Genomic DNA, 17,469 nt, shown 5'->3' on the forward strand with positions numbered 1-17,469 from the left:
GGGCAAAGGCTTCATTACATGACTTTTCACTGTTTCTAAGATTTTCCTGCATCTCATTCTTCTAGCATGGTGATAACTGCTGTGTGTCTCCTTTAAAGAATGGAGCCTCTGTCTGTCCTTTTACTGGAATGTTTACCTCACATTTCCATGTTGGTTTTTCTTGGCTTTTTTTTGTATATTTTTTTCCAAAACAGATGCAAAAAAAAAATTATCAAAAAACCAAAACATGTAGCCTGGTCTTTGTCATTTGCCTGTGACACAAAAAAAAATTGTGACGTCTGTTTGTGTCTGGTCTTGCGGTGTTTCCTTCAGGTTGGTGTTTTCTTCTGAGTCTACTGATGTCTGCATCAGCCCTAGGAATATAAGCAACAGACTTGGGCCATGCAGGCTTTCTGTGGCCATGAGGAACCATCAATAGTGTTGTCGGCCCTTCACTACAACTTTGATACAAATTCCACAGGGAAAATTGCTGAATAAATTTAGCTGTGGAACCAGTCCTTGCTCTGCTGTGTTAGGAGAATAGTTACATGTTAGCAAAACTTGTCAGCAATGAATATTCATTCAATATGCCCAGTCAGCAGCATGTAAGTCCACTGATACTGCAAAGGGTTAGCAGGGGGTTTAATTCTAAGATAAAAACTTTATATTCTGTAGCCTAATTTTTGCAGCTGTAGTCCCTCAGATTGTGTTCCTCCCAACTTACCACATTGTCAATCTTGCTTCTTGGTCAATAGCTTCCACAGAATCAGTAGTGATGTTGTGCCCCCTCTGCTTATCCTCCAGCACCATGGTGCAGGCAGTCTTTCTGAAGGAAAGGTAGATGTGGGTTAGAGTCTCTTCCTCATCCTCCAGGTTGAAAAAGGATTTGAATCTCAGTTTTCCACTTCCTGAGGGACTGCTTTATCCTTCAAGTTATAGTGCAGCATGGTGAGAGGCATCTCTCTCAACTTTGAAATAAGCAAGTGAGCCCCACTCTCTTCTCTTGACATGGTATGTGAGGATGCCAAGACCCAGGAGAGGTCTGCAGGTAGATGCAGATCCACAGGGCTGTGCATGCTTGTGCAGGTGCCTAAGTTCTGGATGCTTGGTTAGAGTAAGCTAGACCTGTCACACACATTCACCACGTTTCCTCTTGGCTGGCTCTATGTGTTTGATTTCTAGTACCCTCAGCCTTTTCCAGTTGACAGATATGCCCCTGCACAGGGAGTCTAAACCTAACAGCACATTTGCTGTTTCCAGGTGCCTTTGCATTCAGGAACAATGTGTGTTCACCTCCTGGAATCTGTGACCCAGTGAAAAATCAGTCTTTAGGTAGTCTTCTTGGGTTTTTTGTTGGTTTTTTTTTGGTGTTTCCTGCTCTGAGGTGTATCATTCTCCATGTGCTGTGTACAGTGAGCTTAGGCAGCTAACAGTGGCTTCTGTAGTCCAGTGTTACAACTGTGCAAAAGAAACGCTGCAGTTGGATCATCTGCTAAAAAGGATGTATGGCCCTTAGGCTGCGAGCAGTTTCATGCACTTCAGCTGTGAACCTGCCCTGTGTAATGTGACTGGCAGCAGTCTCTGACCCCCTGCTCCGGGTGTCACCTAGTTAGACGGCCAGGGTTCAGCAGACCGAGGAGTATTTCTGGATCATTCCATCAAGATCACACATACAGCATCTAACCTCACTCTAAATAACTTGTTTTGTAGAAAACATGCACAAAGTACCATACATTTCTCAGACTGTTCCATTTATTTTATTGTCCTCCTGACTTCATTGCTTGCCTCCTCTGATTAAAAGCAGACCTACATCATCAATTACAGGGGAAGAAAAATAACATATGGCTATTACGTATTTTTCCATAGCTAAATTAACATATAATAAAAAATAATAGCTATTAGAAGGAGCAACAGAACTTTTAGAAGGGTCCTTTGACAGACGTGGAAGAATTCTACAAGCTGCCTTGACGTCAGCTTTTTTTTATACAGCTGTTGGAGAGTTCACCTCTACTGAGTTAAGAGATTTCAGAATTCCACTTACGACTATCTTCATGTAGCATTTTTAAGTAGAACACATGGGTTTATTTTACGATGGCACCTGTGATGGCTTTTAAACACCTTATTGCTGACAGGGTCTTCTTTTCAATCTTGTGGGGAAAAAAAAAAAAAAATATATATATATATATATATGCTGGCTTACTTCCCCCCTCCCCAAGAGTTTGCTGCCCCCCCTGGTCTTGCTAGGTGAGTTGGACAGGGCACCTGATGTAGCCAAACCACACTGGCAAAAGTCCATTACACAGTTCAGAACCAAAGACAAGAAGCTTATGAGGTGCACGCAAGAACGTGGGGAGTAGGTCCCCTCTGTTTATCCCCACTGGACCCCGTAACCACTGGACAGCATGGTAAATGTGGGACAGTGTTAGTACCGTTACTGACCGCACTGCAACACTGTCTCACAAAGAGAACTTCTGCTCTTTTTTTCTGTATATAATAAACAGAAACGATGAAACCCGAGGACAACTAAATGAACTTTTATTAGTGATACTAATACATTTAGTTGCTACCACATTGAAAGCGCTCTACTGCTTTGCAGTCCTGCCTTAGGAACACAGGCACAGCAAAGCAATGCTTTGTGGTGTGACTCACTGCTTCCAGACAATCTTAAGGTTTGGGGGCAGCTCTGAAGCACACAGTTCATCAAATTTGGACGCATCCTTCACAGGAGTGCTGTAGAAATTCAAGACATCCTCAGCAGTGCACATCAGATGGAGCTGTGAATTTGGGACAGCGTGACCAAGCTCTGCTGCCAGCTGAGCCAGGAGGCGATACTTTAACTTGTTTTCTTTGAGGGGTGTCTGCTGCCAATTACTAGGAAGGGAGGGTCCAAAAACCTCCTTGACATGAGATTCAAGGTAGCTCTGTATATCTTCTGGAGGATGATACTTTCTGCTGCGTGGTGGGGGACAGATCGGGCTGGGTTCACTTTTCTCTTGAAGAATTATTTTGTCTGCTTCTACTTCTTTCTCCTCCTTCCTGTTGATACCAGACAAAAGTATTTTCAGATTCAGGGCTACTTAAGACTGAGTCAGAGCACATTTCTGCTGGACTCAACCTAGCCTATAGAGAGTTTATACATCCTGTAGACACAGCAGGTTCACAGCAGGTTCATTACACATGCATGAACAAAAGCACATAGGCCAGACATTGGGTTTTCCCCCAAATGCTGCTCCCCACATTGGTTGTCTCTACATGGCAATCACCTGCCTAGCTTATTTTATTGGTCTGAGCGTAAACAGAATTTCAACCAGATTAATCACAGAATCACAGAATGTTAGGGATTGGAAGGGACCTCAAAAGATCATCTAGTCCAATCCCCCTGCCAGGGCAGGAACACCTAGGTGAGGTTACACAGGAAGGCGTCCAGGCGGGTTTTGAATGTCTCCAGAGAAGGAGAATCTACAACCTCCCTGGGCAGCCCGTTCCAGTGTTTCGTCACCCTCACTGAGAAGAAGTTTCTTCTCAAATTTAAGTGGAACCTCTTGTGTTCCAGCCTGAACCCATTACCCTTGTCTTACTGTTGGTTGTCACCGAGAAGAGCCTGGCTCCATCCTTTATATATTTATAAACATTGATGAGGTCACCCCTCAGTCTCCTCTTCTCCAAGCTAAAGAGACCCAGCTCCCTCAGCCTTTCCTCATAAGGGAGATGCTCCACTCCCTTCATCATCTTTGTGGCCCTGCGCTGGACTCTCTCCAGCAGTTCCCTGTCCTTCTGGAACTGAGGGGCCCAGAACTGGACACAATATTCCAGATGAGGTCTCACCAGGGCAGAGTAGAGGGGAAGGAGAACCTCTCTCGACCTACTAACCACCCCCCTTCTAATACACCCCAGGATGCCGTTGGCCTTCTTGGCCACAAGGGCCCAGTGCTGGCTCATGGTCATCCTGCTGCCCACCAGGACCCCCAGGTCCCTTTCCCCTACACTGCTCTCCAATAGGTCATTCCCCAACCTATACTGGAACCTGGGGTTGTTCCTGCCCAGATGCAAGACTCTACATTTTCCCTTGTTATATTTCATTAAATTTTTCCCCACCCAACTCTCTAGCCTGTCCAGATCTCGCTGGATGGCAGCACAGCCCTCTGGCGTGTCAGCCACTCCTCCCATCTTGGTGATGGGTTGATTAATGGCTTATTTTCCCAGTCACAGCTCCATTTTCTAATCCGCTGTGAAAAAAAGATAACAGAAAATAACCACTACTGTAGAAAAAATAAGTGCCCACAGATTACCAAGCACTGGAACAGGCTACACAGGGAAGCGGTGGAGTCACCATCCCTGGAGGGGTTTAAAAGGCATTTAGATGAGGTTCTTAGTGACATGAAGGGGTGTGGTTAGTAGGTCGAGAAAGGTTCTCCTTCCCCTCTACTCTGCCCTGGTGAGACCTCATCTGGAATATTGTGTCCAGTTCTGGGCCCCTCAGTTCCAGAAGGACAGGGAACTGCTGGAGAGAGTCCAGTGCAGGGCCACAAAGATAATGAAGGGAGTGGAGCATCTCCCATGTGAGGAGAGGCTGAGGGAGCTGGGGCTCTTGAGCTTGGAAGAGACTGAGGGGTGACCTCATTAATGTTTATAAATATATAAAGAGTGAGTGCCACGAGGATGGAGCCAGGCTCTTCTCGGTGACAACCTGTGATAGGACAAGGGGCAATGGGTATAAACTGGAACACAGGAGGTTCCAGTTAAATATGAGAAGAAACTTCTCAGTGAGGGTGACAGACACTGGAACAGGCTGCCCAGGGAGGTTGTGGAGTCTCCTTCTCTGGAGACATTCAAAACCCGCCTGGACACCTTCCTGTGTAACCTCATCTGGGTGTTCCTGCTCCGGTGGGGGGATTGGACTGGATGAGCTTTTGAGGTCCCTTCCAATCCCTAACATTCTGTGTTTCTGTGATTCTGTGGTTTAGTGCTCGAGTTAGGTTATGGTCGGACTCGATGATTCTGAGGGTCTCTTCCAACCGAAACGATTCTATGATTCTATGACTGATCAGCCGCTCTCCCGACCGCCGCACAGCACGGTCCCCAGCGGGGGGACACGGCGACACCGCCGCGGGCCTGCCTGCCGCCGAAAGCCTCCCGCCAAAACACAGAGTGGTCGCCGGGCGCACCCCCCGTTCTCCCGCCGTTACCTCCGGCCGCCCCAAAAGGCCCTCCGCGCCGGAACACCGAGGCCCGGCCGCCGGCCCAGCACCCGCCGCGCCGCCGCCGCCGCCGCCATGCTCCGCGGGCCTCCCGCCGCTGCCGGCAGCCAGCGGGCAGTGACGTATTTCCGCCCCTCCCCGCACTGCCTCACGGGAGCTGTAGTCCCGCCGCGCGGGCCGCGGCGCGCCGGCCGTTAACGGTCGCCGCGCGCCGCCCGTCCCGCCGTTGTCCTTCTCCCCAGCCCGGGCCGGGGCGGGCGGCCGCCGCTTCCCCTTTGGCAGGGGCAGTGCCGGCGCGCTGTGTGTGACTAACGCAACAGCCGGCAGGGACGTGTGTCGTCACCCGCTGCGACGTTGCGATCGCTGTGTGGTTTTGCCAGCCAAAAAAAAAACCAAACCAAACTCTTGGCAACGATCTCCGAAGGTTTTCATCCCGTATTTTGGGTGCTGCCAGCTAGCCCGTTTTCACAGGGAGTTTGTTCTGTAGGCCGCATTTCTGATCTGGGCACACAATTATATGAGAATATCACTTTTCCTGTTCTTCAAAAGGATGTTCATGTTTTAAAAGCAAGAAATAACACTTCGTCTTTACGCTGCCTTGCTTTAATTCACTATTGTACAGTCAGAAGACATCTACTTGCTCCAGTTACAAACGCCTCTGTCAAAGAGAAACGTAAGGAGCTTGGGCACAGCCACCAGCTCCGTCAGGCACAGAATGTGTGACAGATGTCCAACAAAGCAGCAGGAATTATTTAGCAAAGCTACAGCTTTAGTTTTCTGAAACGTGAGAGGGTTTCTTTTGCTAGGTTGGGGAAACATTGTTTTACACTCTCAGTTTTAACAGAAGCAATCTGCGTAGATCAGTAGGATGCTTCTTATCGGGAGCAGAGGTTTATTTAAACTCGGGTGCGTGAAGACCTACAGGAACAAAACCAAACTAGAGAAGAGGTGTTGTTCCTAACTCCAATATCGACCTCTGGAGTGGCTTTGGGCAAGTCACTTGCTTTAGGTTCATGGTTGAGGTCAGGACGTGGTTAATTATGCAGCAATTGGATCCACGTGAAGGAGTTTGGCTATTTATTGCTTCTGTGAAAGACTGGTTACTAATGTGAAGAAGACAAAGAGGTTACAGGCCAGTGACTTTCCCTGTTTTCCTTTTCCTTGCTGGCAGGAGCTCTGTCTGTGCACACTTAGTCCCAGGTGTCCCTGGAGCAAAGGGGTGGGCGTCTGCTGGCTTGCACGGTCTTTGCTGGTTGGCGAGCTGCCCCAAGGTGTCACAAGTTGCTTGGTGTAGCCTGTTGCTGGGCGAATGTTTTCGTATAACCTCAGGTATGCTATTTCTGCCATTTGTGCCTTTTTGTAAAATAATAACTGTCTAATTGTGCTTTAGGTGACAAAGCTTACGTCTCTTAACAGGTACATAGCAACACACCACAGGTCAAACTGGGCCAAGTTGCCTCCCTGCATGTTTTACATTAATTATTGTGGAAAACGCCACTGTAAAAGTGCTTTGGAAAAACAGTCACTGCACAGCACTGATTCAATGTGTGCAACCCTAACTCAGCCTCATCACACCAACCATGATCCTCCAGAAGCACAAGAAGCTTCTGAAGGTAATGCTATTTATAAGTGCCCTGCTCACCATATACATCTCTCAAATTTTCTCAGTGTCTGTCAGACTTCAGCCAGCAGGATTAATGTCTCCAGCTGAATCACTACTGGATTACTTCCCCTTGATCTCCCCAGGGTTTCCCAAACTTGCCAGCAATAGCACTTTGTGACTTAATCTTTGTACAGGCTACTGAAAACCACAGATGTGTGAAGAAAGACTGTAAAGTTTATACAGAGTAAGGAATTGTGAGACAGAGATTAGTTTTCAATTACTGTTTTATTCCCATGATTGAAGACACAGTCAGGGGGTTGTAATTCATTATTTTGGCTGCAGAATGTGGTAATGGGCAAGGGTATGTATTTGAATTGCTAAGGAACTACTTAATCTGCCTACTATTTTGAGGATCAAGTTTAAAGCAGAGGGAGTGCGGGTTTGTGATTCATTGGCTGCTGTTGTTTCTTGTACAGAAAGAATTACTCTTCCTTGGAATGGGTAGATGAAACAGGAATATCCCCTTGGTAAATTGTGGTCGCGAAGGGTGGAGAGGAAGCTAATCCATTTTATCCCCAGTTTTTTTAGGATAAGAGAAATTAGTTTTATTTGGTTTCCTTTCATTTCTGAACATCTTCGACCTTGTGAAGAGGGACAGGATGAAGGAAGGCTCCTGCACATTCAGTAAGTGTAACTGGCAGTGAAAAGTGACTGCGTGGCAGCTGTGTCAGTCTTCCCAGACACAACGTACTGTCCTCTGCAAGCCAAACTGTTAATCTGAAAAAGAAACAAAAAGGAGGGGAAAACAGTTAGCTTGGACTAAGAAAGGCAGATGTAGAAAGACAGCAGGAGTAACCAAACAAGGCAAAAAGAGTAGCACCTCCAGTGAACATCAAGCACCAGGAGATGTGGGAAAAAGAGGAGCCTTAGGAAGGTGACAACATGTCCCACTTCATGGTAAGCAGCTCCTCTCTGCACTGGGGGGAAGGCTTGTACCTGTGCCCGCTTGCAGAAGGCCTCCTGTGCAGCCTTCTTGTTCTCGCTTTTGCCCACCCATGCTGCCAGGGCAGAGGCTTGCAGGGCTCTCCCGTATGAAAAGGTCAGTTTCCAAGGTTTAGGCAGAGGGGACTGATTCATGGCGTTCAGGTTGACAGAAGCCTCCTCCTCACTCTGACCTCCGGACAGGAAGCAGATTCCTGTAAGAAAGAGGTTTTGAGGCTTAGAAACAGAGTGCTTCAGCCACCTCAATCCCTGACCTTTATGTGCCAGAGGAGCAAGTGTGTCAGATGTAGGAGCAAAGCCAGCAAGAGTGACAGCATGAATGGATACGTAGGAATGAACTGGGAATCACCGGGAACAGCAGCAGGAACGGTGCGGAGAAGAGTCGTGACAGTTGCTATGGCCACATCCTGAGGGGTGTACTTCTTGGTACAGGAATGCCCAGCTGTCACCATGTTGGGTTTCAGCAGTGTCCCTTCCAGGTACACATGATGATCATTCAAAGCCTTGTAGACAGCAGCCAGAACCTGGAAACAGGAGGATTGAATACGGACTTCTGCTTAAATCTTCACCTCAACTTCCTGTGGAAGCCAGCTCATTCCTTACAAGTGTGAGAAGGTCAAATTGAACTTTGCTTTCTCAGGAAACTTATCACAGGTTGCAGCCCTGGAGACACCATTGCTTTTGAGATGACCAGGATACCGCTCTTCCTATTTACTGGATTTGTCCCTGCAAACTGAGGCATGAAAGAGGGGTAGTTTTGCTCTCAATCCATCTTTTTGAGGTTCAGAATGCTTATATTGAGAGTTTGAGTGGAAATCCAAAAGCATGGATTCTACTCTTGTGTTTCCTATTTTCTCATTATTTGCCTGAGCAACTCATTTTTGTGATCCAGTTATGAAGTACCTTTTTGGTCAAAACTGTTTGATATCTGTGAACACAAACTCTGCATAGATTAGCTACTGATTTGTGAAGGGGAGGAGAGGAGCAGGAATCTCTTACCTTTTCTGTGACATACTGGCAGCGCTGGAGATCATGATCTCCGTCAGGCAAGATCTCTGGCTCCACAATGGGCACCAAGCCATGCTAAGAAAAGAAAAATAGAGGAGTTTTTGGAAGTGTGGAAGAAAAATTGTCCTTGTATTCTACCCTGCTTTGTTGGTACTCCTTTTGATGCTGCCCTCTTCCTCGTCTTTCCCGAAATCCTTGCAGAGATCCACTTTTCAAGTTACCTAGCATGTTATCACAAGGAACAGTGAGAGGGGCAACAGCATCTCAGGAGAGATAACTGGAGGGTACATACCTGCTGGCAGATGCTGGCATAGCGTGCCAATGCATTGGCATTCTCTTGGATGGCGAGTTGAGAGGGTGTTGTGCTGGTGATTTTCAGCACTGCACGCCACTTGCCAAAGTCAACACCATCTTTCTTGTACTGGGCACAGCGCTCAGCCAGTCCATCCAGCCCTACAGATGAAAGAACAGTGCTTCACTGAGAGCAGTTCTTTAGGACGTATCTCTGAAAAGTATCATGACACCAGCCAAGGCTGTGACTCAGGTGAGTCACCCCATGGCTTTTGCTGTGCCAGTCATAGCTTAAGCTCCTTAGATCTCTCTTTCTTTACCTTGGATGGTGGTTTCTCCATTGGTTCCTGCTAGGGGTGCTGTGCCTTTATCCAGCTGTGGAGATCAGAAAAACAGGAAGGGTTATAGAGAGATGGAGGTCAGTCTAATCCTTATCTTTTTACACATGGCTACTCTGTGGGCTGTGGTGAAGTATGGGGCTGATTGTGTTAAGGGTGCAAAGGAGAGAAATGTTGGAGCAAAAGAGAAGAAAGGGAGTGAACTGAGTAAGAGGAAGAGGCAATGTGTCAACGGCTGCAGGCTCGAGACCTCTGTCAGATACAGAAAGGACTGGATGTAGGTTACTGCATGGAGGGATTTAATTGCTGTAAATAGTGAGTAGATGGGAGTCCACAGATGAAAAGATCCTGCATCAAAAGCAAATGTGCTCTTGATTAGTTGTACAAACGCAGAGTGGCAGAGATCCTCTAGTAATTTTAAAACCAAGCACAATAAAAGAAAAAAATAGTGTTTGGCAGGAGAGTATGCAGCCCCACATATATTATAATTTTCACTAGAAATGGCATTTGTACTATGCTGCCAGCCAGACACATACAGATATTCACCTTTATTCCCACCACAATGCCTTTTTCTTTGATGAGCGCTGGAAATGGCTTTCCACTGCTATCTTTTTGATAGAGAGTCTCGTGGAAGAGGATCACTCCTCCAATGCTCTGGTTGATGGAAGCATCTGAAGAGAAGAGAATCTCTCGAAAAGCCCGGCGATTCTCCTCTGTGTTCTCCACATTGATCCTCTGCAGTCTGTTCCCCATGGTACCTAGCAAGGTGAGCAAAGAGAGGTGTGAGGCTTGGCTGACCTCCTGGTCCCAGCAGGTGGTAATGAACTGGGCCTTCAGTTCAGAGCTTCCCTTCTCAAGCCATAGTTTGTTAGCTTTTGTCGCTATAGTCGTAGACCTGCCTAGCCCAGTTGTTCCTGCTCAGTCAACAGTTTTTAAGTGTTTTTAATTTACTCCACTGATTTCAAATGTGAAGAAAACTTAAGAAGTCTTGTGTACTTTTAATTGATTGATATCCAGAACTCACCCACTGATTCATCTGCAGCTAAGATCCCCTTTCCTGAAGCCACAATCCGCTGAGCAATGTCTGAAAGAGCTTTCTTCTGCTCTGGAGACAGGGCTGGGAACTGGTGGGTCATGTTGACTTATCTGTGGAAGAGAATTACTGTTACAAGCTGGGGGAGACTGTATTCATGAACTGTGAACCAGAGGCACCACTTGGGTACTTCTATTGGAAGGCTCTTGGTGCTTGCCTGGCCTGTGTTATCATAGGCACGTGCTCAGACATCCTTTCAAGTTCGTCTTGGCTTACTGTGTTGGCAAAACTAGAGGAGAGAAATGCAGGAGCCACATCCTAACACCAGAACCAAAGTGGGAAACACTGCATTTTATGTGGATTTGCTCAGAGACTAAAGGAAGGTCTGTCATAAAAATGTCTACCGTGCTAACAAGTATGCTGATTGCAGACTCTGCAAACTTCTTTGCAAAGCACTTAGGACTTTTTGGTACCAGTCAGAAGAATGCAATTACTACATTTCTTGCCTTTACACATCTCCTAACAATGCCCCTCTATCATTCTCTGGCCTGCATTGCCAGTGTTTGTCCAGTTCTCTTTCCATCCCCCCACTCCTGCCTTGCTTTGTAATACTCTCCTCCCCACAGCTGCTTTGAGAACAGTAGCAGATTGCTTAGTCTATGTAAGACTTGTGGGTTCAGAAGGTTTCACCACCCATTTCTGTCTTTTCAGCTGTGGTAGAAGCTGCAGATACCCAGCACCTGAAATCCAGGTTCTGTCTTATTATGACAGAATGCTTGATCTTATTAAAGTTTTGATTTTATGCCATGAAATTACAGTTTCTCAGATCATCTGAATAGTCCAAGTTACATCCCTGTGTGTATAAGCCTGTGAACCTAAGACATAAAGATTCTCTTCCATTTATCATATGCTATAGCTAAAGCAACACCCATGTTTTTATCAGCAGGTGGCAAATCCATGACTTGAATCATTAAAAACAACACAAAAGATCTCCAGTAACAAGTTTTCCTTCAGAGGGGCAGGCCTCTGGGCAGCATCTGCATTTTTAAGTCTCAAGCTCAGCCTTAGAGAGGATTGAGAACATGCAATTCCTCATTGCGCCATGTGCCAGAGATGACCAGAAAATACGTCTCCCTGTATAAGCATGTGTGCAGCCAAATCCTCCACCCTCTTTCCCTGCACACAGATATTACATTGCCAGGGAATCCTTGCCTTGACCTCCCCGCTGAAGGGTGTAATGGCGAGAAACAATTATGAGTCTGGCTGCTGCTCATGATAGGGTAACAGAGTTCTGTACGCCATGCAAAATGGTGCCAAAATTTTCTGGCAACAGTGCCACCTCGGTACTGTGACAGCTATAAATCCGTGCTTCTGATTTACAGTTGAAGGTACTTTGGTATTGGTACTGTTATTGTGCAAGATTCAAATGGCATTGTCTGCCAGTACAGACCAGTCACATGCAGTGTCCAAATGTCTGCTTTACCTTTTTGTGAATTGTTTAAGACTAGAATTCGTCCTATGCAACTTATCAATGATGAGTCATTCTAGGTTTAGAGACAATTTGAAGGAAAGTATGATGCACCAAAGGAAAGAGGGTTCCGTCCTTTTCCAAGCACTGAAATCCTTTCCTGTGGTCCTGCACAAGCAGGCTTTGCTGAACAGCTCTCTCTGGATGCCAGGCTGTGGCCAGAGCTCTGGGAAGCATCCTTCTGCTGTGGTGACCACAACTCCATCACTCCCAGCTCTTATCCTGTTTGGCCCACCTAAAGGAACTTGAAGAACTGTGGTTTATGCCACATAGCTAATTAAGTTCACTTGTAAGCCTCCTTATTGCTTACTGGCTTTCTGTGTCTGATATGTGTCTTAGAAATAGCAAGCTGGCTTGTTATTATGATCACTGTAATAATAGCTTGTGTTGTCAGCACTTCACTCAAAGCCACAGCACTGTTAAATAGTTATGCAAAATGATGAGGAATCACTCCAGTAGTTCACAGCCTCTGTGGAAAAGACTAGAAAATTGTGATCTGGCAAGAATATGATCTTGTCCAAGGTCAAAGCTAATGAATTGCTAAATCAGTAATAGGATTTCAGAGTTCAGTTTACGGAGGTATGCTACAGCACGAGTAGGTGTATCCAGATAATCTTTAATCCAGCTAGCTGAATTACAAGATCAATCACTCTGGTTATGTTATTAAGGGTATACTTTCTCTCCAGCAATGCAATAAGCAATGAGACTAATGTCTGCTATGTCTTCCTTGTTTCCAGCATTTGCATAAAGATAACAAAAAGACAGTTATCACTCAAAACCAGCTTGCAAAGCAAGTTGCCAAAATACAGAGATATTAGTTTTCAGAGGATAATGCTGGTCCAAGTGAGTGCTCTGAGAGACTGAAACAATACAGTGTAGTTCCATGATGATGAATTGGAAGACAGAAGATTAGTTCCAGTTCCAGGCGAGTATCTCATAGAGTGTGAAGAAGTAGGTAGAGATTTGCCAAAAGGCTCAGCAAAATGGTCTGTAAGGCCATGGTGAGTGGTTCCCAGCTACCCTGCTGCACTACAAGGATGGATAAAATGCACAGTGTTTCTAAGTGAAATGGTGAGGAAATGAGTGCAGTTGTAAAGCTAATGATAACTCTAAGGTCCAGAATGTTCAAGGACCTTTGATTTAGGACTTTATTTTTCTGTGATTCTTTCATGAGGAACATAATCTCTGAGGGTCTTCCCTATTGGATTCATAAAGGGTATCTCTGCTGTAAGGTACTGCTCTGAGCATTTAAAGGGGAGTTGAAGTCTTACACTTCAGTAACAATTCTTTACAGCTGCCTTGTAAAGAGTTAAGCTCTCAGCACATCCACAGAAACATTAAAGCCCCCCCTTAAACAGCTGGATGTGTCACCTCACAGGTCCTGAGGAAAAATGGTTGTGCCCGGGCTGCCAAAGCTGCACAGCTCATTTCATTCTTCCAAGAATGAAGCCATATTATTCAGCTTTAGTTGTTTAATTTGACAACTTTTCCAGGCAGGAAAAAGCTCAAAGGAACTGTGATCTCAGTAACAGTATCTAGGAGCTGTCCCACCACTAAAGTTTTTCAGTAAGTTTTATTTTTATTTACCGATCTTGGGCTGTGGGCTACTACCATGGTGTCACAAGCTCAAGTGATTTCACATTGATTTGACACTGTATGAATACACCTATTCTCTTTGTGGTAACTGCTTACATAACTTTTTTTTTTTTAAGTGGAAGAAAAAACAAAATAATAAAACAGCACAGAATGCACAAAACCCCCAGTTTTATGGCTACCTTGAGTGTTTGTCAGGCTTCAGCAGCTCCTTAGGCAAACAAAGTTCTCAGTTCTGCCTGTGACCAGCAGGAGGTGGGGGTAGGGAGAAAAGGGACAGCATAGTTGTTAAAAGTGAATATTCTACTGCTGAAGTCTCGAGTTTTTCTCAGCTATCATAATGGAGGACTGCAGGGGAAATATCTTCATGGATATCAGCACAAGCACTGCATCCTGTTAACAGAGCAGGGCAGAGGCAAGACAAATAAGCAGAAAGAACAAACTGTTACATTCCCCTTTAGGTCATCATAGAAACATTAATACTTCATTGGCATCTTCTATTTCCAACTACTTCAAGCGACTGTCATCTTGTAATCTTACAGAAAATCTCACTTGAGTCATGGGTTGCAGACAGGAAAAGATTGGATTAGAATCTATACGTTTTTCTCTTGGGTCTTTTCACTGTCTTCTCTTATAAAATTGGTTCCCAAAGTGCAGGACTGAACTATCAAAATACAGTTTGTACCCAATGTGTGTAGCTTTTCCTGTTCATTTACTAGTAAACACAGCCCTTCGACATCATCTCTGACAGCAATACAAATCACATGTGCATGTTGTTGCACTGTACACACAAGATACTCTGCTTCCGAAGGGCAGGATTTGAACAAGCAAAAGTTGCATATATTGACATATAAATACAGTTGATAGGAAAAATGAAAAGTATAAAAAAAAATTAGCCTGTCACATGTATGCACAGTGTTAACCTGACTGGATTTAGTCCTCATTTACACTTGTATGCTTAGGAAAGACAGTCACATAATGAGTTATGCACCTTATATTCTCATTACAGTGGATAAATCTAGTTATTTGCCTCATTTATCTCTGGAAATTTATTAAAAAGCTATTTCTAAGTAAGTCTAGTCACTTGGATATTGGGCAAACTGACAAGTGTGAACGCCTGGGCAGGCCTGGCCCCATCCTGCTGACAGAGCACATTCTTATCTGGCCTGCATATGACACCGAGCTGGCAGGACTAGTTGATATGCTTGATTGCTGGGCAGCCATCCAGAGGCGCCTGGAAGAGGGGCAGGAAGAGATCAACAGGAGCACCACCAAGTTCAGCCAGGACAAATGCCCAGCCATTCCCTGAGGGACGGAACCCTGGCAGTGATCCCATCAAGGCTAGTGGAACAAGGGAGCAGCTTTTTAGAGAAGGCTCAGGGCTCTGTCAGGCAGCGAGCTGAACAGCAGCATCCTGCATGAGTAGGGGTCCAGCCCAGAGAGCCAGGGGAGGACAGGGATTGTCCCTTTCTGCTCAGCACTCTTTAGATCACATCTGGGTACTACATCCAGTGTTGGGCCCCTGCAGTACAGGAAAGACAAATGAGTTCAGCAGAAGCCACTGAGAGGGTCAGGGGCTGAAGCACTTGCTCTGCGAGGAGAAGGCTGCACAGCTGGGTCTAGTTCAGCCTCCAGCAGAGATGGCTTCAGGGCCACCTCTTAGCAGCCTCCACTATCTACAGAGTGGTGATTGAAGAGGCAGAGCCAGGCTCTTCAGAGTGGCATGTGATGGGAGAGCGAGAGACAACTGGCATGAGCTGAAACTAGAGAAATTTGAACTGAATATGAAGAGTGTTTTTTCCCTGTTGGAACAGCCAACCAATGGAGCAGCTTAATAGAGAGGCCATGGTGTCTCCAATTTTGGAGGCTGTTAAGACCAACCTGAATAAAGCTGTGAGCAGCCTGGTTTGATCTTGTGTCTAACCCTGCTTTGAGCAGGAGGTTGGGACCTCATAATGTCCCTTTCAGCCTGAATTACCCTGTGACTCTGTGTGAGTCCTTGCTGTAGGGAGTTGAAGTGGAAGCGGTGCCTCCTGTGTGTATGAAGGAGCTCTGAGGAAAGGGCAGGATGTTTCTCTCTTCATCTTTGCAGCGAGAGTGAAGGTTTTAGTACAGCAAAATATTTCATTTCTGGATTTGAGAAAGTGTCAAGGGTATAGGACAAAAATAAATACTGAGACTTCTGTCAGCTAGAAAAAGCAGATATTTTTGATTGACATACTAATTTCACCATCTTGATAGGTCCTTTGGGACATACATGATGGTAAATTGCCTGGTTGGTTTTTGCTCTCTCTTATGATGGTGGATACAAGGGTTTTTTTCCATCCTAATACTTTCTCTAGGGACCTTGCTTCAACATCCTGTCTCAAGTGGATGGGAGTATGTGGCACCACCAGGTCCCTGTCCTGGTTCCCACATTAGCCTCAGATATATACTCAAGCCCTGATCAAATATACCCACTTTTCATCTCTCTGTAATATGAAAGGAGGTTATGTACTCAGGGACCTGGCCTCTGCAGTCAGTGCAAACCACTCCTGGAGCACTCACAATGGCTTAGGGATGGCGGAGGTGGAAACTGGTTTCTTGGGAGTAAATGTGGTCATTAGGGTGAAGCTGCCTCTCTCTCAGGGCTGGGCTCTTCTCAGAGAAGGAAAAAAAATGCTGTCAGACTTGCACGAGAATTCAAGTCTTATAATGCCAGCAGGGGAAGTGGGGAGAAGCAGTAGTGAGTGTTTCAGGTGGGCTAAATAGTTTTGGGTGCCAGGCACATAGGATAGTTGAAACAGTGCAGAAGGAGTGCAGACTCAGTGAGGATTTGAGTTTTTTGAGCAATTTCCTGAAGCTGGATGTTCACAATGTGAAAGGTTATAGCCTAATGCAAGAGCATTTTTTAGTTTCCTGCATTATCTTACACCTCCCTGCCAAAGAACCTTATCCACACTCCTGCACTAATAACTTCAGAGGAAGCTGCACAATGGACATACATAATTACACTTCTGTAAGTATTAAGGTTTGTCAGGACCAGCTGCATTCTTCAGTCATTCTTGTAAGACACGAATTTATATACTGTGCAAGCATAAACAAACACATACAAAACAAAGCAGTAGAAAGCAATGCAGGTATGTTATTGCTCTAGTCCCCTTAGCCTGAGGATTCACTTATTCCAGGATTTCTGAGTGACTATGCTAAGTTAGAAAGCCAGTGTTAGCAGCAAATGGGTCACACTGGAGGATCACTGCAGAATGGCTGAGTGCTTATTTCTTGCACACTGTTGGAAGGAGGGGAAAAAATAAACAAAACCAAAACAAACCAAAAAAGAAAACAAAACAAAAACAAAACCAAAATAAAACCAAAACAAACAAAAAACTCCCCAAGCCCACTTTAGATAAACACTTCATGTCTCAGCTGCTGATACACATACCACCCTTACAGTTAGAATTTAAATTATTATACTTACTTGCTAGTGGACCGTGCCTCTGCTGCTACAAGCTTCTGGTGAGGTGGTTACAGATGAAGAGACCTGGTCCTTCTAACTTTTATAAAATTCTTGACTTTTTTTTTTTCCCTCTGGTCTTTCGTTGTCCCTCCTCCTCAGGCAGTTGGGGAGATGCCACTGCTCGAGGTCGGTCATTGGCTGTCAGACCACAACCATACACAACCAATGGAACCCAGTCTCACTCCCAGTGATCCTTCCCCCTCCCCTCCCCTGTGTATATAACTTTCTGTTTAGAGTTAGATCTTCTGGAAGCTTATACTTAGGAAACGACCCAGTGAAGGAAGGAAACGTAGAAAACAAAATGCAGAAACAATGCAACAGATCCTTAATTGACATGGGTTGTTATCATCTCACTGGCTTCCCAGGTGTTACTATGATTTTCCTCACTTCAAAATTTAGC

At 45.5% G+C, this 17,469-nt stretch overlaps 2 protein-coding genes across 2 annotated transcripts; both read right to left on the minus strand.

Moving 5' to 3' along the window:
- Nucleotides 1–2,499: 2,499 nt before the first annotated feature.
- MRPL50 (mitochondrial ribosomal protein L50) lies at nucleotides 2,500–5,323 on the minus strand. The gene is made up of 2 exons (XM_065657135.1): nucleotides 5,166–5,323; nucleotides 2,500–3,015 (listed from the first exon to the last, which is right to left on the minus strand). The coding sequence occupies exons 1-2, from the start codon at nucleotides 5,252–5,254 to the stop codon at nucleotides 2,625–2,627; spliced, it is 480 nt and encodes a 159-aa protein (XP_065513207.1). The 5' UTR covers nucleotides 5,255–5,323; the 3' UTR covers nucleotides 2,500–2,624.
- A 1,755-nt stretch (nucleotides 5,324–7,078) lies between these two features.
- ALDOB (aldolase, fructose-bisphosphate B) lies at nucleotides 7,079–17,103 on the minus strand. Its single transcript, XM_065656758.1, has 9 exons — nucleotides 17,031–17,103; nucleotides 10,444–10,565; nucleotides 9,966–10,177; nucleotides 9,402–9,456; nucleotides 9,083–9,243; nucleotides 8,782–8,865; nucleotides 8,132–8,306; nucleotides 7,777–7,976; nucleotides 7,079–7,557 (listed from the first exon to the last, which is right to left on the minus strand). The coding sequence occupies exons 2-9, from the start codon at nucleotides 10,553–10,555 to the stop codon at nucleotides 7,462–7,464; spliced, it is 1,095 nt and encodes a 364-aa protein (XP_065512830.1). The 5' UTR covers nucleotides 10,556–10,565; nucleotides 17,031–17,103; the 3' UTR covers nucleotides 7,079–7,461.
- Between the last annotated feature and the right edge of the window lie 366 nt (nucleotides 17,104–17,469).

Source organism: Caloenas nicobarica, chromosome Z, assembly GCF_036013445.1.
Source record: "Caloenas nicobarica isolate bCalNic1 chromosome Z, bCalNic1.hap1, whole genome shotgun sequence".
NCBI lineage: Eukaryota > Metazoa > Chordata > Aves > Columbiformes > Columbidae > Caloenas > Caloenas nicobarica.

What these genes read in the sequence shown, in the direction of transcription:
- MRPL50 (XM_065657135.1), bottom strand. Translation starts at nt 5,254, where the DNA reads ATGGCGGCGGCGGCGGCGGCGCGGCGGGTGCTGGGCCGGCGGCCGGGC. An exon ending in GCCTTTTGGGGCGGCCGGAG is followed by an intron (nt 3,016 to 5,165) that starts GTAACGGCGGGA and finishes TGGTATCAACAG; the next exon opens with GAAGGAGGAGAAAGAAGTAG.
- ALDOB (XM_065656758.1), bottom strand. Translation starts at nt 10,555, where the DNA reads ATGACCCACCAGTTCCCAGCCCTGTCTCCAGAGCAGAAGAAAGCTCTT. An exon ending in GCATTGTGGTGGGAATAAAG is followed by an intron (nt 9,457 to 9,965) that starts GTGAATATCTGT and finishes TGATCTCCACAG; the next exon opens with CTGGATAAAGGCACAGCACC. An exon ending in CGTTCCTGCTGCTGTTCCCG is followed by an intron (nt 7,977 to 8,131) that starts GTGATTCCCAGT and finishes TCTTTCTTACAG; the next exon opens with GAATCTGCTTCCTGTCCGGA.